This window comes from Zygotorulaspora mrakii, chromosome 7, assembly GCF_013402915.1.
Source record: "Zygotorulaspora mrakii chromosome 7, complete sequence".
In the NCBI taxonomy this organism is placed as follows: Eukaryota; Fungi; Ascomycota; class Saccharomycetes; order Saccharomycetales; family Saccharomycetaceae; genus Zygotorulaspora; species Zygotorulaspora mrakii.
The window spans coordinates 485,620-511,990 of NC_050725.1; the positions used below are offsets into that span (position 1 = coordinate 485,620).

The window sequence follows — 26,371 nt, forward strand, 5'->3', positions numbered from 1 at the left end:
CTCTGAAGTTCACTAAAGAGATATTGATCCGCTCATTAAATTCTCTGGATCCACAGAAAGATATGATCTTGTTCAATAAAATTTCCAATTTCCAATTTAATTCCATTACTTTACTTTGCAAGGTTAATGTTTTATCAAATAGGGACGCTATTGATTTTCAAAGAGACCAGCAAAATCAAACGACTTCGATCATTTGATTTATCCCATTTGTAAAATCAATTTCAAACAGCTCCCCCCTTTCCTCCTTTGATATCAATGGAACATAAGCTCCAAAGTAGTTCGTAATTAAAATCCATGCAATTTGGAAACCAGGTTCTTACACATCGATTGGTGGATTCAAAAGTGTGAGATAATCAAAACTAGTTTTCCATCTCTCAGTTTATCATCGGTTCAAGTATATAAGGTCGAATCCTCAATACTAAAATAATATCCACACATCCATATCAATTGAAATTATTTTCTTTTTCTTTTTTTGAGTTTATTTTGATTTTAGTTAGTTATAGTATAAGTCTTTGGAAAGATAAAAAAAAATCGCTGTGACGCAGCAATCCTTGACAGCCTCCAAAGCTTAACGCAAACGACGAGCTTCACGCTCAGATTCCATTAGAACCAAAACATCGTTCTCTCTGACTGGACCCTTGACGTTTCTGACAATGGTACGGGAAGTGTCATCCAAAAATTCAACACGAACTTGAGTAACACCACCACGAGAACCAGTACGTCCTAAAACTTTGATGACCTTAGCTAGAGTAACAGGGGTTTTGGAATCCATCTTAAATTGCTGTGCTCTTTTTAACAATTGAAAGATCAAACGATAAAAGTAGTAAAGAAAGTTCAGAAGTAGATGAATTTGTAGCTACCTACTAAATTGAAATTTTTTTCTTCGACGAACCTGAGTGCTTCTCTCCACCACAAACTGCGATGGACGAAAAAGGATGAAAAAAAAAGTTGCGTGGTGTTTTTGCACGAACTCGGCGGGTAACTAGATGCTGAGTTAGGAAATAGGTGTCAGTGTTGGACAGAGATAATGGTATATATCAGATGTAGAGTCAGTCAGGCTTATACAATCTTGTAGCTGTATTACGTATACGAGGAAATAGCTGTGTACACATGCAGGGGCTTTTCAAATGGTTTCAGCTCATTCTAGAGACTTTGAGCAACTGAGAATGTCACAAGAAGAACTAGCAGACCTTTTACCCAATGAGATGATGGGGTTACGGTCGGAAAATCAGTCTTTATGCAGTCTGAGCTGCTTTGTCTCTTCTTGCCCCAGGTGTATTGGAAGCATTTTCGGGGAAATTAATGATGAAAAATTAAGTGTCACAAATGAGAGTTGATAGCTTTCAATTGCGTTGAGTAAGGAGAGATAGCTAGTACGTTTCCGCGGTGATAGAATATTTAATTACTTGAGCATGAATTATTTCAGAGCATTAGAAAAACTCAAGCAACTTTAAAGAGATGTATGTAGAAGGGATTCGTCCAGAGAGTGCAGCGATTTCGTCGAGATACGAGCAATGTAGCAATGGTACATATTTCTTAATACTGATATGACATGAAGGCTATTCTAAGTGCTACGTGCTTGTAAACTTTCTCTTTCTTATCACCTGTATCAATTCCTCTTCGGGTAAATTCATCATTTCTTTAATTTCGCTCATAAACTTGAGCATTTCCCCTGTGTCAGATTGAAAGCTTGTTTGCAATTCTTGGAATATTTTTTGATATTTTTCCGACAGCTCCTTTACAATTTTTTTGTTCAGCTCCTTGTTGATGATAGCCATTTTCCTTATCAGTTCATTTGAGAACCCTGTTATTGAATTGAAGATTTGTTCTTGTAGTTTATTGGTGAATGCGCTATCACCGTGCATAACAAATTGTGGATTGTGGAAAGAACGTCCAGAAACAGCCGTGGATTCTGAACAATTACCATTTTCATTACAAATATTAAGTGACCTGTCAATGGGCGAATCGGATGGTGTCTCTAATGGCGATACAAGTAGCTTGTCTTTAGTTTCTATAGGGGCACTTTCGTCGTCCTTTTTTTGTCTCTTATCGCCTCTGTTCTCCTTTTCGTTCCCCTCACTCAATAATCGTTTACTATTGTTTAAAACGCTAGATTTTACAGATAATCCATCGCCATTTAGAACGCTATCTACTTTCTTTGTCTCGTTGATATCGCAAGAATTTGCTTTCTCAGCATTCATCACCTTCGTTTTCTCAGCGGAATTGATATCCTTTTTATTTGGAGATTTCGTTTTGCAATGTGATATGTCCTGCGAAGGAATATCAACTACTGGTTTGTAGTTTTTCAATTTGTGTTGCTTTTTCGGTTTTTTACGTTGCCCAGTGGATGATTGCGTCCCAAATATTGTATCCAAGAGATCAATATCCTTAGTGCGGATAGAATTGACTTTAACCGTTTTTTTCGCTCGTCTTCTATCTGACGTAGTGAGTGGTTCACTTGATTTCTCATTTTCTCGTGGCTCAGTGATCCTTTTTGCTTGCTCGAATTCTTTTGAAACAAGTGCAGTCGCATGTTCATGTACGTGAAATTCGTGGGAGCCGCCCTTGTCCGCTAAAAAGTCTCTTTTAAGTGTATCTAAAACATTTGTGGCTTCTCTGATCATTTTCCTTTTCTGGGCTAGGACTAAAGGTGACTCATCTTCATAGTTGTTTCCCATTTCTACCGTGTTTTGATTGTATTTCCTTGGTGTCATATTATCAGGTGTTTGACCCATCTCGTGAGCAGCGCCAGGAAGATCCTGCTCTGGCTGCGACGAATGATTGAACTCCCACTCATCTGTGTTGACTTTGACATCAGAGTGTTCGGGTGTTGCAAACTGGCTTTTCCTGTTTAATGAGCATTGAGCAGGCAAAGCTGGTGGTGCTACGTAATATGAGCACGAATCCAAATAATCGTGACCCGAGATATTTTGTTCCTGCTTGGAGTGTATCTGTTTATCAGGGTATTCTTCTTCCTGATGTAAAGCAAGAAAACTTTCTACCTCACTTATCTTGCGCATATTTTTGATATTGCTAAAAAAATAGTCACAAGATATTGCATCAATGGCTTCCAACTGAAACCATTTGGCTTTGTTAAAGGTACGTAACCATGATTTGTCTCTTGGGATAATACACTCAGAAGATGGTACCTTAAGTTGGATACTGATTACATTTTTTGATGTCTTTGCAACTTCAAAGCATTTGCGATTGATCTCCAAAAACCTTCCTTGGCCATCCCATAGGTATAACTGACAACCTATAGCCTGCACATAACAATAATCTGATTCACTTCCAGGTAATGTCCGAAATTTTTTCTTCTCATTCATATTGTCAGATGAGCTATAGCTAATACTCTTTAATTGTAAAGTGTTCTGTTCGAAGGCTGATTGGAAAACATGCCAGATAAACTTGACCACCTGTGAATCTCCATGTCTTCCCCTGAAAGGATACAACGAATTTTCAAATATTTCGTTCATCTTTTTATCATCAGATTCCCATAGAAGGGGTGGCAAAACAACTCCTGTACGCTCAATAGAGTTTCTTGGAAAACAATTGGACAGTAATTCGATCAGGTAGTTAGCTTGCTGGAAGTCTTTCAAGTGATCAAACAGCACTCCTATTGAACTCGCAAAGTTTTCTCTTATCAAGCTCGTGATCGCTAGCTTGGATCTTGGTACCTCATAGCATATATTTATGAGTAAAGCTAAAAATTTCCAGGAAGTGTCGTTATTTAAAGCCAGCCCCTCTCGTAGTAGATACTCTAACAGCACAACATCAACTTTTGTTTCCGAAGAGTAGTTTAGTTCCTTAATAAATCGTTAGCATGAACATTCAGAAAATATGATTTTGCAAAAGGTATTCGACGAGATGCTACTAACCATCAACGTATTCCAATAGCTATCGTTAATCAGTTTTCTCCGCCAAAATTTTTGTCCCAATTTTACAGCAATAAGGATTAAAGTCAAATCTTGCACTGCACTTCCAACTCTTGTTATTTTGTTAATTAGTGATTCAAAGTAGACTACAGTGCCAGAGTTCACCTCAACACCACTGAGCAAAACTTTTAATCCCTCGATATCCACTGCATTCTTCACAGAGCTACCAGAAAGCTTCCGCGTATTCCTCTGGGTAAAAGGCATGAAAATTCTGTTGGTGAAGAGACCTTTCGAAGCGTTGACTCTCCTGTAAAAACGTCTTGAAGAGTACTGTATTGTTTGTTTCTTTCCTTAATTCTTGATTTTAATTAACCGCTGAGCTGTTTTTAATCCTTACATAGTCATTATATACGTCGTAAAAATTTTGACACTCATCGGGGCCCTTTTTTGCCCTTTCGTTCATCTGCTAATGATATCTTATCGAAAGGTGTTTATATTAATGTAATTTCAAAAGGGAATTGAACGATAACCGATTAGACCGAATTGATAGTAATGACGGAGATTGATCAGTTGATAGACCGCTTTAAAAGTGTTGGTTTCGAGGAACCGAAAATAAAGGAGATTACAAAAAATAAAAAGGTGTCAGATTCGCTTTCAGAATTGATCGAGGAAGCACCCGCCGGAAATGAATGGGACAAGTCACAGAGGGCTTTGCTACACAATTTGGCCAGTTTAATCAAAGGTTCGACTCTCACTAACAGCAAATTGATCATTGATGGAATTGTTTGCGGTGACTTGAAGACAGCTTTGCAGGTCGATGCCGCGTACAAATATGTCAGGGAGAATGCGGAAGGGGCTACAAAAGAGGGTATGAACGCTTGCTCAGGAGTTGGTATTGAAGTTTCGGAGGATCAAGTGAGAAAAAGTGTTCAAACATATATTGATGATAATAAAGTAACCATTCTAGAACAGCGTTATAAGCTTGTGCCAGGTATATTTGCAAAAGTCAAGAATTTGCCTGAATTGAAATGGGCCGACCCACGTAGTTTCAAACCGATTATTGATTCCGAAATTCTGAAAGTGCTGGGGCCCAAGGATGAAAGAGACCTGGTGAAGAAAAAAGCAAAAGGCACTGAGACCAAAAAAAATCAAAAGAAGAAGGATTCTGAGGCCATCAGCGATACTTCGAAGAGAACTATGTTTACCGAAGGTTTCTTAGGAGATCTGCATGCGGTTGATGATAATCCTCAAGCTACTCCAGAACTCTTAGCTGAGCATTTAAAAGCAGTTAACGGCCAAGTAAGAACAAGATTCCCACCAGAACCCAATGGATATCTACATATTGGTCACTCAAAAGCCATCATGGTTAACTTTGGCTATGCGAAACATAATAATGGTGTTTGCTACCTGAGATTTGACGATACAAATCCTGAAGCTGAAGCACCAGAATATTTTGAATCAATCAAGAGAATGGTTTCGTGGCTTGGATTTGAACCTTGGAAAATTACTTATTCAAGTGATTATTTCGATAAATTATATGAACTGGCAGAAGTCCTGATAAAGAATGGTAAAGCATATGTTTGCCATTCTACACCTGAGGAAATCAGAGCGGGACGTGGTATTAAGGCGGATGGTACTCCTGGAGGTGAAAGATTTGCATGTAAATGGCGCGAAAGGCCGATCAAAGAGAACTTGGAAGAATTTACAAAAATGAGAGACGGTTTTTACAAGCCGGGTGAAGCCACTTTAAGAATGAAACAAGATTTAAATTCTCCAAGCCCTCAAATGTGGGATTTAATCGCATATAGAGTCTTAAATGCAGAACATCCAAGGACTGGTAACAAATGGAAAATTTATCCAACCTACGATTTCACACATTGTCTGGTTGACTCTTTTGAAAATATCACGCATTCTTTATGTACCACAGAGTTTTACCTGTCAAGAGAAAGTTATGAATGGTTGTGTGATCAAGTCCATGTGTTCAGACCAACTCAAAGAGAATATGGCCGTCTTAATATTACAGGTACCGTTTTATCTAAAAGAAAAATTGCTAAATTAGTGGAAGGTAAATACGTTAGAGGATGGGATGATCCAAGATTGTTCACATTAGAAGCCATCCGTAGACGTGGTGTTCCACCTGGTGCTATTTTATCCTTCATCAATACTTTAGGAGTTACAACGAGCACAACCAATATTCAAGTTGTTAGATTCGAGAGTGCAATTAGAAAGTATTTGGAAGATACAACACCAAGATTAATGTTTATTCTCGATCCGATTGAAGTTATTGTTGACAATCTAAATGACGATTACGAAGAGATTGTTAAGATTCCATTCAGACCGGGTACACCTGAATTTGGTGAAAGATCAGTCCCATTCACAAATAAATTTTACATTGAAAGATCTGATTTCTCTGAGTCGACTGATGATAAAGAATTTTTCAGATTGACCCCAAACCAGCCAGTTGGCTTAATTAAGGTACCACATACTGTATCGTTCAAGAGTTTGGAGAAAGACAGCAATGGTAAAATTACCAGAATTCATGTTAAGTACGAAAATGACGCAAAGGATGTAAAAACAATGAAACCAAAGACATATATTCAGTGGGTCCCAGTATCTTCAAAGTATAAATCGCCTATCAAGGTGAAGGAGACTCGTGTTTATAACCAACTATTCAAATCAGAAAATCCATCTGCTCACCCTGACGGTTACTTGGCTGACATTAATCCGAAAAGTGAATTGGTTTATGCCACTTCTTTGATCGAACATAATTTCAACACCATTGTTGACAAATCGCCATGGGTTGTTGAGTCAGCTAAAGAATCAGAGTTTTACGTTAAGGAAGATGCTAGTGGCAAAGAAGTCTGTAGATTCCAGGGTATGAGAGTTGGATATTTCGCTTTGGATAAAGATAGTGGAAAAGACGGCATTATTTTGAACAGAATTGTGAATTTGAAAGATAGCTCGAAATGACTTCATGACTGATCCAGAAAAATCGCAGTCATCTGAAGTTTTGTATATTTGTTTATTTATCCATCCATATGAAATAGTAGACCTGTGTTTTTTTTTACAAATTATCATTTCAATATTTAACGTTTTGTGTTTTTTTTTTAATTGGAAGCAGATCTTTTTAATAATTAGTGTCGTAATATTGAAATGGAACTAACAGCGTGATCCTCAAAAATATAGTTTGTGCAAGCTAAGTTTATAAAAATTAGAACCATGACAAGGACTGAATTTTGAGAATTGAATTTTGAGGATTGTGCATGGTACAAGAGTCTGAGAAAAATAAGTGAATTGGCACGCTACCAAAAAGCTTGTTTCAAGGTGAAAACTGCATAATTCACGGAAAAAAACGCTCGATTCAGTCCATATGCTAATGCATCGGTCACAAACCGCTCGTTTTATATTCTTTTATTTACCAGATCAGGTCCTCAATTTTCAGAGACATGAAAATTTTTTGAGTTCATTAGCTGTGAAAAATAAAAACTACAAACATTGACATCTTCCCAACCATACAGTTATTGCCGCATATCAAGGGAACTCTCAAAACAACATGTCTGGTCGTCAAGGTGGTAAGGCTAAGCCTTTGAAGCAAAAGAAGAAGGATCAAAGAGATCTTGATCCGGAAGAACTTGCTTTTAAAGAAAAGCAAAAACAGGACGCTGCAGCCAAAAAGGCCTTCATGTCAAATGTCAAAAGTGGTAAGCCATTAGTCGGTGGTGGTATCAAGAAATCTGGCAAAAAATGAGCAATTATAAATGATCTTTTAACTAGCAGTAGTAAGTGGTAGTAAGTGGTTCATATACCGTTGAATACTTGACTATGCATCTGTGCCTGACACAACTTCGCTCAACCTATTTAGTTAATGTAGTGACAGAAATAATATGTACAGTACTGCGTAGAAATATTTATGGTAAATAGCTGAACTGTAAGGATCAAAGAATCGGCTCAACACGGCTACAGTCAATCACTTCATTGACATGTTGACTGCCCACGTGACTTTCTCCATGGCTCGTTGTAAACAGGAGGAGAGTTGAATGATTGAACGTCATGAATGTACCTTTAGGAATTACGATCCAAAGCAAAAGTATTTGTCACTTGTTACTTTGGTCATAGCGCATGCTGAGGAAATAGTTAACCAATACCATAGCATTTTGTCAGAGGTATAGTATCGATAACGAAGGATTATGAGTAGTAATAGGGCGGGGAAATCTTTAACCAAGTACAAAATTGTGTTCTTGGGTGAACAAGGTGTTGGTAAAACATCATTAATCACAAGATTCATGTATGACACATTTGATGATCACTACCAAGCGACAATTGGAATTGATTTTCTATCAAAGACGATGTACTTGGATGACAAAACAATTAGATTGCAACTTTGGGATACTGCTGGACAGGAAAGATTTCGGTCACTTATACCATCTTATATTAGGGATTCAAGAGTTGCAATTGTAGTATATGACATAACAAAGAAAAAATCGTTTGAATTCATAGACAAATGGATTGAAGATGTAAAAAACGAGAGAGGTGAAGAGAATGTCATACTTTCTATAGTAGGTAATAAGAGTGATTTAAGTGATGAAAGACAAGTATCAACAGAAGAAGGTGAAATAAAGGCGAAATTATTGGGTGCAAAAGTTTTTATGGAAACATCAACAAAAGCTGGTTATAATGTTAAAAATCTATTTAAAAAAATTGCAAAATCTCTACCTGAATTTCAAGATGGGCAGCAGTCAATTATAGACAGTAATACTAGTAATGATAATCAAAAAGATGTTAATAAACCTGGTGTAATTGATATTAGTACCAACGACGAGCAAACCGAAGGCGGTTGTCAGTGTTGAAAAAAAAAATAATTACTTTGTTAATATAAATTATTCCTATTTTGAATTTGATTTCCTGATCGCAAGTTTAATTTCAATCATATTTTTATAATAACCCTTATGCATTCAAATAGAATCAAATTCTGTATCAACAAAAGAACCATTCCTTAGTAAAGTTTTACATAAACCAGGCAAAATTTCAACTTGCATTGGTTCTAATGGAAATTTTTCCCCATCGACTGAGAATAAACTACTTGTTATTTTCGGTATCAGTTTATAAGCGACGATTTTAGAATGAATAACTTCCGGTTGTAAAACATGAGAGCCTCTATCGAGGCCAAGTAAAATTGGGGCCATTCGTGTTACTGGTGTCCTCGCATCTGTTATAACAAGATCCATAGCTCCGTCGGAAGGTAATGCAGCAGGGAAAAATTTTGTATCAGCAGCAATATACGGCATTTTACCGGTATAAAAGATTCCCAAGTTATCGGTGATACTTGGATCTATTTTTTCCCAATCCTGAGGGATTCCATTATCGAGTGGATATTTCAACTTGAAATCCATTTCTGTTACCATTCTCTTTTTACTGCTACCTTCGCTCCCAGTTCCACTTCCATCCCTGTTTCCATTTTCAATATCATTTTCAATATCATTTTCATTATTGTCATTAGTGTCATCACGGTTTTTATAAGCTAAGTAGTGAATTTTCAGCTCATTTTTTGACTTCGCAGCATATTTAACGTAGATATCACATGGATATTTTTTCCTTTGTAAAACATTAAATGCGACACCTAATTCGAATCTTGCTGGTCCCATCCATCTAATGAATTCTGTATTAATATCAGACTCAGCGATAACACCATAAGTTTGACTCAAAAATGATAATCTTGGAAAACTGGCATAGTACGATTGTTGAGAACAGCACATTAGATCTATTCTCGATTCAATAGATTTGACTAAACAAAGAGCCGCATACGAAGGATTACTTGTCCAATGACAAGAAACACTCATTGCGTTACCTGAGCCACACGGCAGCTGCGTAACAGCCACTTTATTGAAAGCATCAACCCTATCGGGTCTTTGAAATAAACCATTTATAACCTCATATGGAATTCCATCGCCTGATGCGCAAGCAATTGTATCATACTTATCGATATCAAGGGTACGAGCTATATCCGTAGCATGTCCAGAGTATTTCGTATAAGCCATGTCTATCGAACACTTACTTGCTAATAGAATTGGCTTACATTTTGACATGAATAATTTTTTTGCATTTCCTTTACCACCATGAGGATTAATTATAACCAATATAGACCTTTCTCTCTTGATATTTTGGTAACTCTTTGAGAGAATTTCTTCAACGATATCTGATTTTATCGGAATCTTCGATTGCTGATTTAGGGAAAGGATCAGTCTCTTAGGTACTATGTCATGTCTCCTCGGTTTAGCCAGAGTTATTTCCACAAGAGGGAAGTCTTTGTTATTCTTTGAATCAATCTGCGAGGCGTTCGAAAATGAAGAGTGTCCAACTAGCGGTGAAATATCAACGTCATCGAGGTCATCAGCATCGCCATCACCGTCCTCGAGATCATGGTTAGTGCCACTCTTGCTGTTGTTACTAAGATCAGTACCTTTAGTCAGGCGATCACTATCATTTCCAACGGAATCCAAACCTGGTGAGGAGTCGTTATGAGTACTGGTTAGATATGTGGCATTGAGGATTCTACTGAACGGAATGACCGTATTGGCCGATAATTGCCCATTTTGCTGTCTGATCTGCTCCTGGGACACATTAGCTGCCCTCAGCAGTCTATCATTGTTGTCTGTGTCGCTCAAGCAAGTAACACAACTTACCAAAGACGCGGTTTCCAGAAAAGTGTTGTTGCTTTGGATGCTCTGCAAACTAGTGGAACTGGCGTTTGTCGAATGGTAATGTCGGTCGTAATCAGAATAGCTACCGCTGCGAACGTGCCCATGTGAGGTGATCAATATACCGTCATCCGTCAGAGTGGCTTTATAGAAATCTCTGCCTCGAATCGCATTTTCTGCTCTCACTGGCATGCTCATCGTGGCATGAATATTTTTCAGCGTGGTGTTGGACACAGCAACCGAATGTAGAGTGGTAGTCGCACTTGTCGTAGCGGCTCCAATGCTTGGCTGATCTGATACCTCCGAATCCACTTTGTTCGCAAAAGAACTACCAGTCCCAATCGTTATCTGAGCGGTACCCGAACCAGTACACGAAGATGTAGCTTTATCCTTAACGGATTTTCTGTTAAAGATCCTCAACTTGATTATATTACAAAGTAGATATAGATCAAGAAGAAAAAGAAAAAGAAAATGAAAAATAAAACACCAAAACAGAAAAAAAAAAAAAAAGATGTTTGTTAATACTGTGACCAGTCTATTGGGAATAGTAGTGAACTGAATCTCTCTCCCTATCACCTGGCACCTTGCGCCCTGCACCTGATACTCGTATGTGTCGCACTCGTTGCACCCGTCGTGCGTGTCGTGTTTGCACTCCTATTCTGCCCAGCACTTGCCGTTGCTACCTGCAGTCTTGTTGCTCCTAAAACAAGATGACTTTTCCGACTAGTGGCCAGATACTGAAGCCTTGTAAAACGTTGAAAGAGGAATCTGATACTTACCGAGCTGGGAGGACAGAGTGCTGGGAGGACAGAGAGCTGCACACATGTTATCAGAACATCGCTATGAACGTTCGGAATACGGATTATGACCGAAAAGGAAATAAGAAAGATGGAAAGGAAAGGAGTAGATCGCTTTCCGTATTGGGGCTTCCGTCAGGAGCGATGCGATGTGACGCGACTACTCGTAGAGAGTGATCCTTCGGCCCCTTGATCTGTGTTAAATTTCTAATCATGTTAAAAATCACATCTTACATCGCCCCTGACGACGCATTGTGGAATATTCTAGCAATTTATTTTTTAAGACGTCTTGTTCTCCCATCTTCTCATCAGCTCCCTCCCATTGCGAGTCCAATCCAAGCTCTTGTTTCCCCATATTCGACATCGCATTCACCCGCTGTACTCGTGTTCGCATACACACAGACATACATATATATAGGTATACATACGGGCGTAACTAGTCAGCTGTTGCGGTTACTTATAAGCTTCACTGGTGCAAGATTTGCTTAGTCTCGCTTTTTTTAAGACATACCGGTTATTATCTTCTTTTCGAGTTTGTATCTACGTTTGCCATGTTGAGATCTGTTGCTACTCGTTCTAGTGCTAGTGCCCGTTCTTCGCTTTTCTCTAAGCTTTTGCGTCGTACTTATTCCAGTCACAAGGAATTGAAGTTCGGTGTCGAGGGTAGAGCAGCACTGTTGAGAGGTGTGGAGACGTTGGCTGATGCAGTTTCTGCTACTTTAGGGCCAAAGGGCAGAAATGTTCTTATTGAACAGCCTTTTGGTGCACCAAAGATCACCAAAGACGGTGTAACTGTCGCAAGAGCTATTGTTCTAGAAGACAAGTTTGAGAACATGGGTGCTAAGCTGCTGCAGGAAGTTGCGTCCAAGACGAACGAAGCTGCCGGTGACGGTACGACATCTGCCACCGTGCTGGGGAGAGCTATCTTCACGGAATCTGTCAAAAATGTAGCAGCCGGTTGTAATCCTATGGATCTAAGAAGAGGCTCGCAAGCGGCAGTTGAAAAAGTCATCGAGTTCTTGAGGGAAAACAAGAAGGAAATCACCACGAGCGAAGAGATCGCCCAAGTGGCCACTATCAGTGCCAATGGAGATTCCCATGTTGGTAAACTCTTGGCCTCTGCGATGGAGAAGGTCGGCAAGGAAGGTGTTATTACTATCAGAGAAGGTAGAACTCTGGAAGACGAACTTGAGGTCACGGAAGGTATGAGATTCGACCGCGGTTTTATTTCCCCTTATTTCATCACCGATCCTAAATCGGGCAAAGTTGAATTTGAAAAACCATTACTGTTAATCAGTGAAAAGAAGATTTCGGCAATCCAAGAGATTTTGCCTGCACTTGAATTGTCAAACCAATCAAGAAGGCCTTTATTGATTCTTGCAGAGGACATTGATGGCGAAGCTTTGGCTGCTTGTATTTTGAACAAATTAAGAGGTCAAGTCAAAGTTTGTGCTGTGAAAGCTCCTGGATTTGGTGACAATAGAAAGAACACTCTTGGAGATATCGCTATACTAACTGGCAGCACAGTCTTCACTGAAGAACTAGACTTGAAGCCAGAACAATGTACTATCGACCAACTAGGTTCCTGTGATTCAATTACCATTACGAAGGAAGATACTGTCATTTTGAATGGTAACGGTAACAAAGACTCCATTGAAACAAGAATTGAACAGATCAAAAATTCAATTGATTTGACAACAACAAACTCCTACGAAAAAGAAAAATTACAGGAAAGACTGGCAAAATTGTCTGGTGGTGTTGCAGTCATTAGAGTTGGAGGCTCATCCGAAGTCGAAGTCGGCGAAAAGAAAGATCGTTACGATGATGCTTTGAACGCAACAAGAGCCGCCGTCGAAGAAGGCATATTACCAGGTGGTGGTACCGCTTTAGTTAAGGCTTCTCGTATACTGGATGATGTCAAAGTTGATAACTTTGACCAAAAGTTGGGTGTTGACATCATCAGAAAAGCAATTACGAGACCCGCAAAACAAATTATTGAAAATGCAGGTGAAGAAGGCTCCGTTATCGTCGGCAAACTAGTTGACGAATTTGGTGATGATTTTGCAAAGGGTTATGACGCAGCAACCAGCAATTATACTGATATGTTAGCTGCTGGTATCATCGATCCCTTCAAGGTTGTCAGATCAGGTTTAGTAGACGCTTCTGGTGTTGCATCCTTGTTGGCAACTACCGAGGTGGCCATCGTCGATGCTCCACAGCCTCCATCTGCTGGCGGTGCTGGCGGTATGCCAGGTGGTATGCCAGGAATGCCTGGTATGATGTGAGATCAATTAAGCCGAATTTACCCGCCTCTTCGCCCAGAATAAAGATTGATAGTCAGTTTGAATATATACACATGTAAATATATACATAATGAAGTGCATGTCTCATTGCAAAGAAATTTCCAAAACTCGAACGTCAGTCAATTGGACATCTGTCAGAAGCTGAACAAAAAAATAAATCGGGGCGAGCTGGGAATTGAACCCAGGGCCTCTCGCATGCTTGATCTTATAATCCTCAGTGTACTGAAGATTCGCCCAAAGCGAGAATCATACCACTAGACCACACGCCCTAATAAATTAGATGTTTATTGAAGATAATAAATGTATTATTATCCAATGCTAGTCGAGTTTTGGGCAACACAGAGAGGAAGCAGATAGTGTTAGAGTCATTTTCGATTTGAAAAGTATTTGGAAATATTTGGAAAGAATGTTTTCTTCGGCGTTGTCGATAGTAACTTGGTTTGACATTGATGATGATACTATGATATTCAATTATAGAGATATATAATTCCTTGGTTTTCTATATCATGAATTGAGACAAAACTAATTGAACTTGGATTAATATCTGGAAAATACGTCAGTATTTATACCTAGCATTTCGCACCTATTGAACCATAAGAGAGGACGACGAGTGAAGATTTTTCATCGTCATCACACCATTTCTAGTCCCATAGAATCCACAGTACAACTGTTATTTCTTGTTCCATGCCATAGACTCCTTCGTAGTCAGACTCCTGAGTTGTAAACGTCTCGCGATAGACTGTCATCCGATATCTTTCCAGTATCGATTGACATTCTGTTAGGGCTTCGTCTGGCTTCGTTTATTTTGCTGCACAAACCACTTGTCTTGTTTTTGATTCTCTAATTCATCTCTTTCATATATCTTACAATATCGATCTATATTCAACAGTGTTTTCATGACGCTATTTTTCTAGTCTGCCACAATTTATGGCGCCGCTCGTTATTTATTATTTCATGCCGAAGTTCCTCCGTAGCCATATCCCTGAATTGTAAGCTTCTCGCAATAGAACATCAGCCGACGACTCTCTAGAATCGATTGACATTCTGTTGAGGCTTCATCTGAGGTCATTTCTTTCGCATTGTCATCGTGAAGGTTTCATCTTTGATTCTTTCAGACTGTCTATTTTATATATCTTGTTTATATCATATTATCAATCAGTATTTGTTGAATCAATTTATATTTCAACAATAACAAATGTAGTAGGATAATCAATAGAGCCTTTATCAGTTCACCATTGGTGCCGCACATCACGTTACTTTTCCAAGCTCATAGAGTCACTAGAACAGCTGTTGTCTATGTTCAATGCCTTGTTACCGTCGTAGTAAGATTCCCGTTAACCTCTCACGATGGAATATCAGCGGACAGCTTTCAATTCTGTTGAGGATTCATCTGACGTCATTTCGTTTGTTGTATCAGTGGTGGAAATGCCGGATCATACCTTACTTTCGTATACTTAAATGTCAGTATCTCTTTCAGCAGATGGTGATGAATTGGGGGCTGTAATGCTTATACAACAAATAATCTTAAGCCATGGATCAATCGCTGTTTGCACCTTCCAACATCAATATCCTGGATGCCATTTCAATAGCCGGATGTTTTTAGATATGTTTATTTTCAGCGTTCCTAGCATTCCAGGCCAGCGAACTTCTATTGCTTTTTTGATTACCAATACCTGAATACGCGGTGGTCATCAGGCTTCCTGGTATGCTTCTTGGACCGTTGCTATGCTCGCGCTAAGCTTGACCACAATGATTCTCCAAGATGACTGCTCATCTGCATGGTAATGAAAATCAATAAAGCCATTAAGGATTAACTAACTGTACGTGATACTCGTAACATGACCGGCTTTCCTACTTCTTTTTTTTAGCTGTTCTTTTTTTTTTTTTTTCACTGCACTGAAATTAGAAGAATGGGACCTTGTTAAAAAAAAATCAAAAAAATCATAGCCTCATCGCTATTATTTAACAATCACAAATAAACAACCAAATAAAGCAGCGGATAGAAAGAGTTTCAGGTTTTTCTGCTTTACATCAAATATATTGCATTTGATAAAATGTTGACATGTTCGACATACCTATAGGATTAACAAGCAAACGAATACGAGCTGCAGAAAAGCTTCGATATGAATATTGTAATAACCTTTACCGAAGATACCGCCAGAGCCAAGGAATTATGGACAATGGATTACCTACACCCGAAAATTCAGCTACAGAGGCCAGCGAGACTGAGGAAGGGTCACAGAAGAAAAGAAAGCGACTAAGAAGGAGATGGAAGACCATCATGGGGGAGAGTTACTCAGATTGTGACTCTGATGATGATGATCTTGAAGAATTGATTCAAACAGGTGATGATGACGTAGAGCATAAAGAAGAGGACCAAGAGCGCATCTTTTTCAAGAGATATCACAAACCACAACACACCTTCGAAAACTGGCAAACCGATGCCAGTAAAAGGGCACCAATACGAAGAAACAAAATATCTTTCTCTAAATTAAATCGAATACAAAAACGTTCCAAAAATAACATGGAAAAATCTTTTGCATTTGCCTCTCATAAGAACAAAGTATTCTTCAACTCGATAAGTCAAGGTTTAGAATATATCGATCCTGAACTCGGAGATACTGAGACTTTCAACATTAAGCATATTAGACTTTTGACAAATCTTTTACAGTTGCATGTTTCGCGGCATAATTGGACTCTAGCATACAAATGCTTCGCTTTACTGATCAGGATACCAAAAGTTGACATTCGGAACCTATGGGGTATAGGTGACAGGATACTGGCCGAAAGAGAACCCGTAAAATCATTGGAATTTCTTGAATGGATGAATAGTGTATATTCGTCCAGGATGAAATTTTCGGAAGATATTAATTATCAAAGACCACCAGTATTCACGAAAGGATCTAGAGATCACGTTCCAAAATACACTGTCACTTTTTTATGGATCTCTTTAATAAGCTGTACCAGGGAAATGGAAGAATCAGGTGGTAACGATAATTTAAATGAAGGCGATGCTTTACTGGATCTCATAGAAAGAATCTCGGAACTGATCTTGAGTCCTCCATTTATGGAAGATTCTGAGATTTGGTTCATTTACGCATTATGTCATATGATTAAAGCAGATAAATTATCAAGTCAATTCAATCAGAATCTTGTCGGATCTGCAAGAGATATTGCAAGTAATCAAGTTTTCCAGCATATCCAAAATTCAAAGACTTTTTTACAAACGTGTGCGTCCAAGGGCGATTTCCATTTCCCAAAGCGATACATCGAAAGGCAACTAGAATCATTTGAAAAAAGGATTCAACAACTCGATATTATTCAAAGTAATACTGATCAAGACGACATTTATCATTCAGAAGATTTTGATTATCATATATCACATTACGAAGATAGCTCGAGTGATGGCTTGGAATCAAGCTCCTAAAAGAAAAACTATACTTCCTACCAAAAAAATTATGGTTAAAATCCGAACAAAATGCATAAACGTACATAAACAATAGACATTAAAAAATTGCAATTATTTCATTTATCAATCCTTTCTTATTCTTTTATTCAAATCCTGTACCTGACTTTCTAGTTCTGATATTCGCCTTTTCAGGGAGTCGATATTTGAATTGTGAAATATGTATTCATCAGGTATAACAACTCTCTTTATCAGTTCCGATTTGGTATCATTGTCCACCTCATTTGAATTGTTTTGTAAGCTCCTGTCGATCATAAGTTTAACAGGTACTTCCCTGCTTTTCTTGATATCATTTAAAGTAAAACTTATGGAATTCTCACTAGATCCTTCAATTGAGAAAGGATACCAGGTATTGCGTGCAGTATGACTTTTTCTTTCCTGTGACACACACACTTCTTCTATTTCTCCATTATCTTCGCCCAACCCAGTACTTGTTGTTGGCTGTGGCATCTGTTCCATGGGTACATCTGTATTGCTATCTGTTGGAACTGAGGAAGCTGATGTTGGCGAGGAGATATGAGAAGGTAAAACATTCCCACTTTCATCAAATACAGGAAGTCTACAAATCGGACAAGTTTGAGATCTTTCCATCCAATTTTTCAAACAGCAAAGGTGTAAAACATGACCACAAGGCAATCTCTTCGGTGTATATTTTTTCGAAATTCGACGATGTGATCTTTGTTCAGGGATGAGTTCATCCATGCATATTATACAAATATTATCAACTCCCATAGCCTTTAAGCTTTCCTCCGATACGGTTGGCAGTTTGTCATCCAATTGTCTATTATTTCTCCATGTCTTCCAAACCATAGTGATGTTTTGATAAAGAGTTATGAGATCCCAAACAATGTCTTTCATCAACATGACTGGAATCTTCAGAGGTATCAACATTAAGCAATGCACGATCGTCTTTAAAAATCTAGTGAAAATATCAATAATTCTTTCGTAGAGAAATTTGCCCTCCAAGCCAGTGAACTGGTTTTCATCTTCGTCTTCATTATCAGCCTCATCTTCGCCGTCAGAACTTGATTCCAAATTGACAATATTATCACTTTGTTGCGATCGATAAAACTCATACAAATTTAAAGAAGAATGCAACAACATGTTCGACAGATCAATTAATAGCATTGAAAATTCCATTCCAATCATCAACACAACTGAAGTTGAGGAGGAAAAATTGCTCAATAATGATGTATTGATGCAGTAACATACCATTTGTAAGTCAATAATAAATAAAATTACCATGTTTAAGGTAAATCTTGAAAGTATTAGCTTATAAATCCTTGTAGTCTCTTGCATATTCTGTAACAGCCCATCCAACCTGTCTCTCAAAATCCAATGAAACACCTTTACGTATATCAATAGAAATCCAAACAGCATGACAGTAGAGAAATCCTGTTCTTTAAACATCGAGGTCATCAAAATTGTATTTATCAGAGTAAATGGTAATCTCTCCAGTATGTGCTCATATTCAATGAGTCGAAGGTTACCGAACAGCAATAGCGTAGATAGCCTCCATAACAATGCAGAATTCAATAGCATGAATGCGCATATAATGATAAAATTGAATCCTTCGGTCAATTTCAGAATAGTTTGGAGAAACGAAATACTTGTCACCGTGGCATCATATACAGAGTAAAAAGCTAACGCATAGATAACAATCGTGAACACGATCACTTGCCTTTTCCTAGCCTGAGAGACCTCCATGATTGAAATCAAAGTCTATTTAGCGGACTCTCACTCGTTATACCTTTTTCTCTTCCCCTTTTCTGTTTCTATACTTTTTGTTGAACTCATGATCCCATGATATAGCTAATTCCAAAATTAACCGTTACAAACAAATACGCTTAGATATATATATAATACAACATCAAGAAGGGCAAAGCTGAACCGCGCTGTACGCTACATTTATGCTGGAGCCCAGCAAGAAAGCAGGCGCATTACAGCTGATTCACTTGCGCTTTTCAACCTTTAATAGCAGCGCCTTGTTTATATGCGGCAAGACACCACCTGAAGCAATGGTGGCCCTGATTAACGAATCTAGTTCATCATCACCTCTTATAGCAAGCTGCAGGTGTCTTGGAGTTATTCTTTTCACTTTCAAGTCCTTGGCAGCATTTCCTGCCAATTCCAAAACTTCTGCTGTCAGATATTCAAGCACAGCCGTCAAATATATCGCCGCCTTAGAACCAACACGCGCTTTACCACTCGCGTTCTTCTTCAAATAACGCTTGATTCTCCCCACTGGGAACTGCAGGCCTGCTCTAGCTGACGACGACTGCGATCTTAGACCTGCTCCTCCATCCTTTGCACCAGATTTACCCTTACCACCGTGTACCTTACCAGACATGTCTTCTCACTTAATTGGTTGCTCACTGCACTGCAAGATCCCAAACCTAACCAATCCTTGTGGCTTAGATTCGTAGTTATAGAACTCGTCTTTGTTGTGTTTATTTGCTCATTTGTTTATTTGTTTGTTTTTAACCCTGCGCATCACGTAAGAAAAGGATACGCGGAGGATTACCCGGCCTGGCGGCTAAGTTGTTAATAGGCGCTTAAATGGCACCACAAAGAGGATAACTAACCACTCTAACACACAACATGTCAAGTTAGAGTTTCAATAGTGGCAGTTTTAGGAGATCTTCGGTGCATTTATTGAGGACTTTCCGCTCGATTTGGCACTCCTGCCTACTGGATATTGAACGAAAAGCTCTGTATTGATTACGGTGCAGCCCGGTTTTGGAGGGCGCTGTTGAAGAAGATGACAACGACTGTCTGCGAAAGCTCTCTGATCGATACAGTGCTGCAGATAAGCTACGTTTTGCACGGGCGATGGTAAACGGCAGGGTGCACGACAAGCCAAGACACCAAAAAGTTATATTTGATCGGTTTTGGAAGGTGGTCAGGAGAGCTGCGCTACATCTTGCTGCGGTATTTGAGGGCAGTCAGTACCCATACAAGCAGCAAAGAGAACCATCAATATCCCTGGACCACATCCGTGGATTACACCCGTGGATTACGAGGAAAAAAGAGGCGACAGGTTATCGAAGAACTCCAAGGTGAGAGAATGCAAAAAACTCAAGCACTAGCAAAGTGCTCTGGCGCATGGGGCATGAAGACTTTCCGAATTTTTATCTATTTTGGCATGCCAATCGTATTTGTAATACATAAACAGAGTTGCGACCGGAGCTTCTTTTTTCTGAAAAAGGAGAATAGTGATTTTCGCTGCTCGCTGTGCCTCGTCCGTCTTGCCAGGGAAACGAGCTGATTTTAGTATTATATAAGCGCAAGGAAGCGAAAACGGTTGACGTTCAAGAGGCATTTAGTCCCGAAAATGAGTGGGAACGATTTAAAATGAACCAGCTTAGTCTTACGTTCATTGTACTTTTACAGATTTTAGTGAAGTCCAGTATAGCGTGGTCTCCAACCAACGGCTACGTCCCTGGTAACGTTACTTGCGATGACGATATTAATCTAATAAGAGAGGCCAACGAATTATCTCCAAACGAAACAGATTGGCTTCGGAGGAGAAGCTCTTACACAAATGAAGCTTTGCAAAACTTTCTAACGCGAGCAACAAGGAATTTTTCGGATGATTCAATTGTCTCGCAACTCTTTAGGAACAACTCTAATGTTCCTAAAATTGGTATCGCATGCTCCGGCGGTGGCTATCGTGCCATGTTAAGTGGTGCAGGTATGATAGCAGCGATGGACAACAGAACTGATGGCGCTCTGGACCACGGTTTGGGTGGTCTTCTGCAAAGTGCTACTTATCTGGCTGGGTTGTCCGGTGGAAATTGGCTCACGACAACTTTGGCATGGAATAATTGGACATCTGTGCAAACAATTCTAAATAACATGACGGAAGATGATTCCATCTGGGATATATCCAATTCCATCATCAACCCGGGTGGTATCAATATTGTTAGCTCGGGACAAAGATGGAATCATATTTCCGACGCGGTTCAAGCAAAACAAGATGCCGGATTCAATATTTCCCTAACGGATGTTTGGGGCCGTGCCTTATCGTATAACTTCTTCCCTACCCTTTACCGTGGTGGTGTTGGTTATACTTGGTCAACGCTAAGAGAAGCAGATGAGTTCCGAAATGCCGAAATGCCTTTTCCAATTTCCGTAGCCGATGGTAGATATCCTGGTTCAACTATTATTGACTTAAATGCTACTGTTTTTGAATTCAATCCCTTTGAAATGGGTTCATGGGATCCAACTATAAATTCTTTCACTGATGTTAGATATCTAGGCACTAACGTATCAAATGGTACTCCTACAAACCAGGGGCAATGTATTGCTGGTTTCGACAATGTCGGTTTCATTGCAGGTACTTCTTCTTCACTGTTCAATCAGTTTATCCTACAGATTAATGGAACAGCTCTTCCAAGCTTTCTGAGAAATATAGCCAACAGATTCTTGCAAAACCTAGCCAGTGAGGATGATGATATTGCTATATATGCACCAAATCCATTTAAAGACTCTGAATTTGTGGAATCAAATTTTTCAAGGTCTATCGTTGAATCCGATTACCTCTATTTGGTTGATGGTGGTGAAGATGACCAGAATGTTCCCTTATTACCATTAATTCAACAACAACGTGATTTGGACGTAGTGTTCGCTCTAGACAACTCTGCTGATACTAGTCAAAGCTGGCCTGATGGGTCCTCTTTGGTTCACACTTATCAACGTCAGTTTGGCGCTCAGGGTAAAGATATGGCTTTCCCATATGTGCCAGATGAAAACACGTTTATTAATCTAGGTCTCAACCAGCGCCCTGCATTTTTTGGATGCGATGCCAGAAATCTATCTGATCTAAATTATGTCCCACCTTTGATAGTTTACATTCCAAATTCTCGTCACAGTTTCAATGGTAACCAAAGCACATTTAAATTATCCTATGATACGGATGAGCGTTTCGGGATGATCCAAAATGGATTTGAAGCTGCTACGATGGGAAACTTGACGCAGGATTCAAACTTCTTGGGATGCGTTGCGTGTGCCGTTTTAAGGCGTAAACAACAGAGTTTAAATGCCACTCTCCCAAGCGAATGTAACGATTGTTTCAGAACTTATTGTTGGAATGGTACCGTTGACAGTTCAACCCCAGACGACCAAAATTCTGGTGATACCTCTTCACGTTCTCAATCAGCTTCATCGACATCAGCGGGTTCAAGTTCGAAGCATAATGGTGGAGAACTCTCTGTCCAACCACGTACGTTCCTGTCCATATTAACACTACTTACTACCATAGCAGGGTTGATGTAGATTCTACAAATATTGTTTAAAACATGCGTATAATTTAAGTAAAGAATAAAAGTATCTTGCCCTTTGTTTGAAAAGCTCCTAATTTTCGCAGTTCGGAAACAAGACATCATAAAAATGGCAGATACATCATATATTGTTTTGGAATTGTTTTGGGGCTGCCCATTTTTGTTAAGTTGATTTCTCGTTTCCTCAAATAGTGATACGGGAAAGTGGCATACCATCTCGTTTAGTAGGGAGAGCCAAAAAGGGAAATAACAAGACAAAAGTTTCTTCAACATACTTTTATAGATGCGGTGAAATTGAAACTCACTGTTGGATTTTAAATTCACTAGCATTGGTTCAATTGCAGTAAATATGCTGCAAGAAAAATATCTGCTATATAATGAATAGGCGTGTACGACTTGGCTGGGAAAGGTAGTGTTGCAAATGTTTCCTGCCTATTCCTTTTTACATTGGATTCCAATGATACCAAATTGCTGAAAAATGTTACTAAAAAATCTTCTTTTTCCCATCACTTTGTTGTTCATCTCGTTGGTAGGTGCTTGGTCACCTAGCAATGGCTATGCACCTAGTAGAGTTTCCTGTGATAATGACACTAATTTAATAAGAGAAGCGAACGGCCTATCTGCCAATGAGACCGACTGGCTGCAGAAAAGAGACATTTATACACGGTATGCCTTGAAAAGTTTCTTGACTCGAGCCAATAACAGTTTTTCAAACCACTCGATAATCTCAGAATTGTTCAGTAATGACTCGAACGTTCCAAAGATTGGAATTGCATGTTCTGGTGGTGGCTACCGTGCCATGTTAAGTGGTGCTGGTATGATCGCCGCAATGGACAACAGAACTGGTGGCGCTCTGGATCATGGCTTGGGTGGTCTCCTTCAAAGTTCCACATATCTTGCTGGACTTTCCGGAGGATCCTGGTTGGTAGGGTCACTGGCATGGAATAACTGGACTTCCGTTCAGGATATCATCAATAGCACACCCGAAAATGATTCCATTTGGGACTTGACGCATTCTATCGCCTCTCCAGGCGGAGTAGACGTCAATAAATCTGCCGAAAGATGGGAGGTAATCACCGAAGACATAATGTCAAAGGCTGCGCTTGGATTTCCGGTGACTCTGGCAGACTACTGGGGCCGTGCTTTATCTTACAATTTTTTCCCATCTTTACCTGATGGTGGTGTAGGCTATACATGGTCTTCTTTGAGGGATTCTGAAGTTTTTACGAGTGGTCAAATGCCCTTTCCCATTTCTGTCGCCGATTTCAGATCTCCTTACACTACAATTTCCAGCAGGAATAGTTCAGTTTTTGAATTCAATCCATTTGAGATAGGCTCTTGGGAATCCTCTGTAAATGCATTCAGTGATATCAAATATTTGGGTACCCAAACGTCGAATGGTGTTCCGGTGAACAAAGGTCAATGTGTCGAGGGGTTCGATAATGCTGGTTTCATTATGGGAACATCATCAACCCTGTTTAACCCTAGTATGTCACCAGTGATTGGAATGCTAATGAATGGTGGAACTGTTGCTTCTATTTTCCAGAAAGCTATTGCCAATGATTCTAATGACGTTGCTAACTATGCTCCAAATCCATTCAAAGATGTCACATTCGCAACCGATGATTCTGGGGAGACGATAGTACAGAGTGACTATCTTTACCTCGCTGACGGGGGTGAAGATGGTGAAACTATTCCATTAGTTCCCCTGCTTCAACAGGATCGTGATTTGGATGTTATTTTTGCGTTGGACAGTTCATCTGATACTATCACGAGTTGGCCAGATGGTAGTTCATTAGTGAATACTTATGAACGTCAATTCAGCTCTCAAGGTAAAAATATAGCCTTCCCATATGTTCCGGACCAATCAACATTTGAGATTCTGCAATTGAACAAAAAGCCTACCTTCTTTGGATGTGATGCCAGAAATTTAACAGACTTAAAGTATATTCCACCACTTGTCGTTTACATTCCAAATACCGCATACTCTTTTAATAGTAATCAGAGTACATTCAAAATGTCTTACACACCAGCTGAACGCCTCGAAATGATGGAGAACGGTTTTGAAGCAGCAACGATGGGTAATTTTACACATGATCCAGAATTTATGACATGTATTGGATGCGCCATTATTAGACGTAAACAACAGAGTTTTAATGCTACGTTACCTGAAGAGTGTGATTCATGCTTTTCACGCTACTGTTGGAGTGGAGAATTGAGTGAAAATTATCCAGGTGTCACTACAGGGAATCAAACGCTAACCTCGAACGTGACTTCAATTTCGTCAACGGCAACGTTGGAGCCATCAATTACCTCGATGTCCACGGAAACCTTGTCAATATCTTCTGCTACCGCGTCTCCTTCCTCGACAATCGTGATGAGAGGTGCTGGATCAACTTATTTGAGACCCACATTTGATATGAAATGTCTCGCGGTAATTATATTTACTTCAGGCGTGTTTGGTTTCATTTTGTAAGAATACTGCATTATGTACAACTATATTCTAAAGATGATCTGACAAACATCTGTTACAACGCCATATTTTAGAGACTGTAAACCCAGCTAGTTGTTGTACCGTACGTCTAGATGATATTGATTACTTCTACTTAATCACTACTTGATCTCTAATTAATCCCTAATTCTTGCATATCCCTTCGAAATCACATTGTGAGTTCCGTTATGCCTGTTCTCTAATGCATATAATAAATCTCTCATTACTATACCCGGCTCTTCCCTCGCCTCTCTGAATCTCAGTCCACTATCGCCTCTAGCTGCAATGGCAGAAGCAACTTTCCCAAGGGTTTTTGATCCCATGGCAGTTGGTTTACTTGTGGATGAGGTCAGCCAACCATATTGCTTTTTGCTACCTGCTCGCAGACCAGCAGTGACATTCGAAGCCCTGTGTAGGGTTTCTTCGGAGTCCATCTTATTCTCAAAGTCTTCTTTCTCTAGCCCCAACGCTATTCGCTTTTTCACACGTCTTTCTTCCTCCTTTTTTTGAACCAAAGCCATCGACCTCAACGACGCAGATAGTTCACTTCTTCTTCCCGAATTCAAAGTGACAGCTCTTCTTCTATGTCTGGATATTACCAGTGAGTTTGTTATTACGTCTTTCATATACATTTCACATGCACTAGACATGACACGCAAAACCTCAGAATTTTTTGTAAAGTTCTGGGTAAAATTCTGTTCTTTACTGACTTTCTTCATAAAGGCGCCGACCTGATCAGGATGGAGAAAAGCTTGACGATTGGGCATTTTCATGTTTGCTGTTTGTGTCTGCGACTTTGATGCATTCATAGATGAGTTCAGAAGTGCTTCCTCCTCCCTGATATCCACACCAGCCGAAAATAATACATCCTGCATTTTATTTGGATCGGTCTGCGGTGGCTTGTTTCCTGATGAAATCTCCGCCCCTTGAGAACTGGAAGCTTGACCACTTTTACTCTGAGCTTTGGATTTTTTCTTTTCATCTTTCTTGGGCAGTGCCAGTAGATTTGCAGTGGAGTTGCTATCAGATTTTTTGAGATCTGTCGTCGGCATCGATTTTTTGGGCAAGGACATTCCATCAGAATTATCTCCCGTGTTATCAAAGGCCATTGGCACAACTGTAGAGAAATTCCCAGATCCACCTGACTGCTGAGATATAGAACTAGTACGAGACATTTGTGAATTCCCCAAATCAAAGGCAGGCTCCGTATCCTGCGCAGGGGTATTAGATTTGGATCTTTTCGCTAGCGGATCCATCGCGCCACCTTCACGTTTCACTGACATTGCAGCAGTTTCTCAAATTTCTTTCTAACCAGCAAAAACTTCAGTCAAAAAAACCGTTATGCACTAAAAATATCTTTTATGATTGAACTTAAGAAGATCTTGTAAATGTAGTTATCCATGAACCCTCTTGCTTCTGTAATTTCGAACTTTTTCAAAACTATTGAGATAGTATTTTTCGC

At 39.4% G+C, this 26,371-nt stretch overlaps 13 protein-coding genes and 1 non-coding gene across 14 annotated transcripts; 7 read left to right on the plus strand and 7 right to left on the minus strand.

Annotated features, from left to right (window-relative positions):
• Positions 1-568: 568 nt before the first annotated feature.
• RPS28B (40S ribosomal protein eS28) lies at positions 569-772 on the minus strand (the record flags this gene model as incomplete). The annotated part of the gene is made up of 1 exon (XM_037290209.1): positions 569-772. The coding sequence occupies one exon, from the start codon at positions 770-772 to the stop codon at positions 569-571; it is 204 nt and encodes a 67-aa protein (XP_037146104.1).
• Positions 773-1,571: 799 nt separating this feature from the next.
• Positions 1,572-4,139, minus strand: RED1 (Red1p; the record flags this gene model as incomplete). Its single annotated transcript, XM_037290210.1, has 2 exons — positions 1,572-3,806; positions 3,879-4,139. The coding sequence occupies 2 exons, from the start codon at positions 4,137-4,139 to the stop codon at positions 1,572-1,574; spliced, it is 2,496 nt and encodes an 831-aa protein (XP_037146105.1).
• A 288-nt stretch (positions 4,140-4,427) lies between these two features.
• On the plus strand, positions 4,428-6,845 carry GLN4 (glutamine--tRNA ligase; the record flags this gene model as incomplete). The annotated part of the gene is made up of 1 exon (XM_037290211.1): positions 4,428-6,845. One exon carries the CDS (start codon positions 4,428-4,430, stop codon positions 6,843-6,845), a length of 2,418 nt encoding a protein of 805 aa, XP_037146106.1.
• A 583-nt stretch (positions 6,846-7,428) lies between these two features.
• Positions 7,429-7,623, plus strand: TMA7 (Tma7p; the record flags this gene model as incomplete). The annotated part of the gene is made up of 1 exon (XM_037290212.1): positions 7,429-7,623. One exon carries the CDS (start codon positions 7,429-7,431, stop codon positions 7,621-7,623), a length of 195 nt encoding a protein of 64 aa, XP_037146107.1.
• A 439-nt stretch (positions 7,624-8,062) lies between these two features.
• On the plus strand, positions 8,063-8,722 carry YPT6 (Rab family GTPase YPT6; the record flags this gene model as incomplete). The annotated part of the gene is made up of 1 exon (XM_037290213.1): positions 8,063-8,722. One exon carries the CDS (start codon positions 8,063-8,065, stop codon positions 8,720-8,722), a length of 660 nt encoding a protein of 219 aa, XP_037146108.1.
• Positions 8,723-8,827: 105 nt separating this feature from the next.
• Positions 8,828-10,768, minus strand: LCB5 (sphinganine kinase LCB5; the record flags this gene model as incomplete). The annotated part of the gene is made up of 1 exon (XM_037290214.1): positions 8,828-10,768. The coding sequence occupies one exon, from the start codon at positions 10,766-10,768 to the stop codon at positions 8,828-8,830; it is 1,941 nt and encodes a 646-aa protein (XP_037146109.1).
• A 1,150-nt stretch (positions 10,769-11,918) lies between these two features.
• On the plus strand, positions 11,919-13,652 carry HSP60 (chaperone ATPase HSP60; the record flags this gene model as incomplete). The annotated part of the gene is made up of 1 exon (XM_037290215.1): positions 11,919-13,652. The coding sequence occupies one exon, from the start codon at positions 11,919-11,921 to the stop codon at positions 13,650-13,652; it is 1,734 nt and encodes a 577-aa protein (XP_037146110.1).
• A 178-nt stretch (positions 13,653-13,830) lies between these two features.
• On the minus strand, positions 13,831-13,939 carry HG535_0Gtrna7P. The gene is made up of 2 exons: positions 13,903-13,939; positions 13,831-13,867 (listed from the first exon to the last, which is right to left on the minus strand). It is a non-coding gene; the product is annotated as a tRNA-Pro (tRNA).
• A 1,793-nt stretch (positions 13,940-15,732) lies between these two features.
• RRN11 (Rrn11p) lies at positions 15,733-17,097 on the plus strand (the record flags this gene model as incomplete). The annotated part of the gene is made up of 1 exon (XM_037290216.1): positions 15,733-17,097. One exon carries the CDS (start codon positions 15,733-15,735, stop codon positions 17,095-17,097), a length of 1,365 nt encoding a protein of 454 aa, XP_037146111.1.
• A 105-nt stretch (positions 17,098-17,202) lies between these two features.
• On the minus strand, positions 17,203-18,843 carry HRD1 (E3 ubiquitin-protein ligase HRD1; the record flags this gene model as incomplete). The annotated part of the gene is made up of 1 exon (XM_037290217.1): positions 17,203-18,843. The coding sequence occupies one exon, from the start codon at positions 18,841-18,843 to the stop codon at positions 17,203-17,205; it is 1,641 nt and encodes a 546-aa protein (XP_037146112.1).
• A 244-nt stretch (positions 18,844-19,087) lies between these two features.
• HTZ1 (histone H2AZ) lies at positions 19,088-19,486 on the minus strand (the record flags this gene model as incomplete). Its single annotated transcript, XM_037290218.1, has 1 exon — positions 19,088-19,486. One exon carries the CDS (start codon positions 19,484-19,486, stop codon positions 19,088-19,090), a length of 399 nt encoding a protein of 132 aa, XP_037146113.1.
• A 1,004-nt stretch (positions 19,487-20,490) lies between these two features.
• HG535_0G02720 (lysophospholipase family protein) lies at positions 20,491-22,413 on the plus strand (the record flags this gene model as incomplete). Its single annotated transcript, XM_037290219.1, has 1 exon — positions 20,491-22,413. One exon carries the CDS (start codon positions 20,491-20,493, stop codon positions 22,411-22,413), a length of 1,923 nt encoding a protein of 640 aa, XP_037146114.1.
• Positions 22,414-22,896: 483 nt separating this feature from the next.
• Positions 22,897-24,894, plus strand: HG535_0G02730 (lysophospholipase family protein; the record flags this gene model as incomplete). Its single annotated transcript, XM_037290220.1, has 1 exon — positions 22,897-24,894. The coding sequence occupies one exon, from the start codon at positions 22,897-22,899 to the stop codon at positions 24,892-24,894; it is 1,998 nt and encodes a 665-aa protein (XP_037146115.1).
• Positions 24,895-25,046: 152 nt separating this feature from the next.
• On the minus strand, positions 25,047-26,192 carry TAF4 (Taf4p; the record flags this gene model as incomplete). The annotated part of the gene is made up of 1 exon (XM_037290221.1): positions 25,047-26,192. The coding sequence occupies one exon, from the start codon at positions 26,190-26,192 to the stop codon at positions 25,047-25,049; it is 1,146 nt and encodes a 381-aa protein (XP_037146116.1).
• Positions 26,193-26,371: the final 179 nt, after the last annotated feature.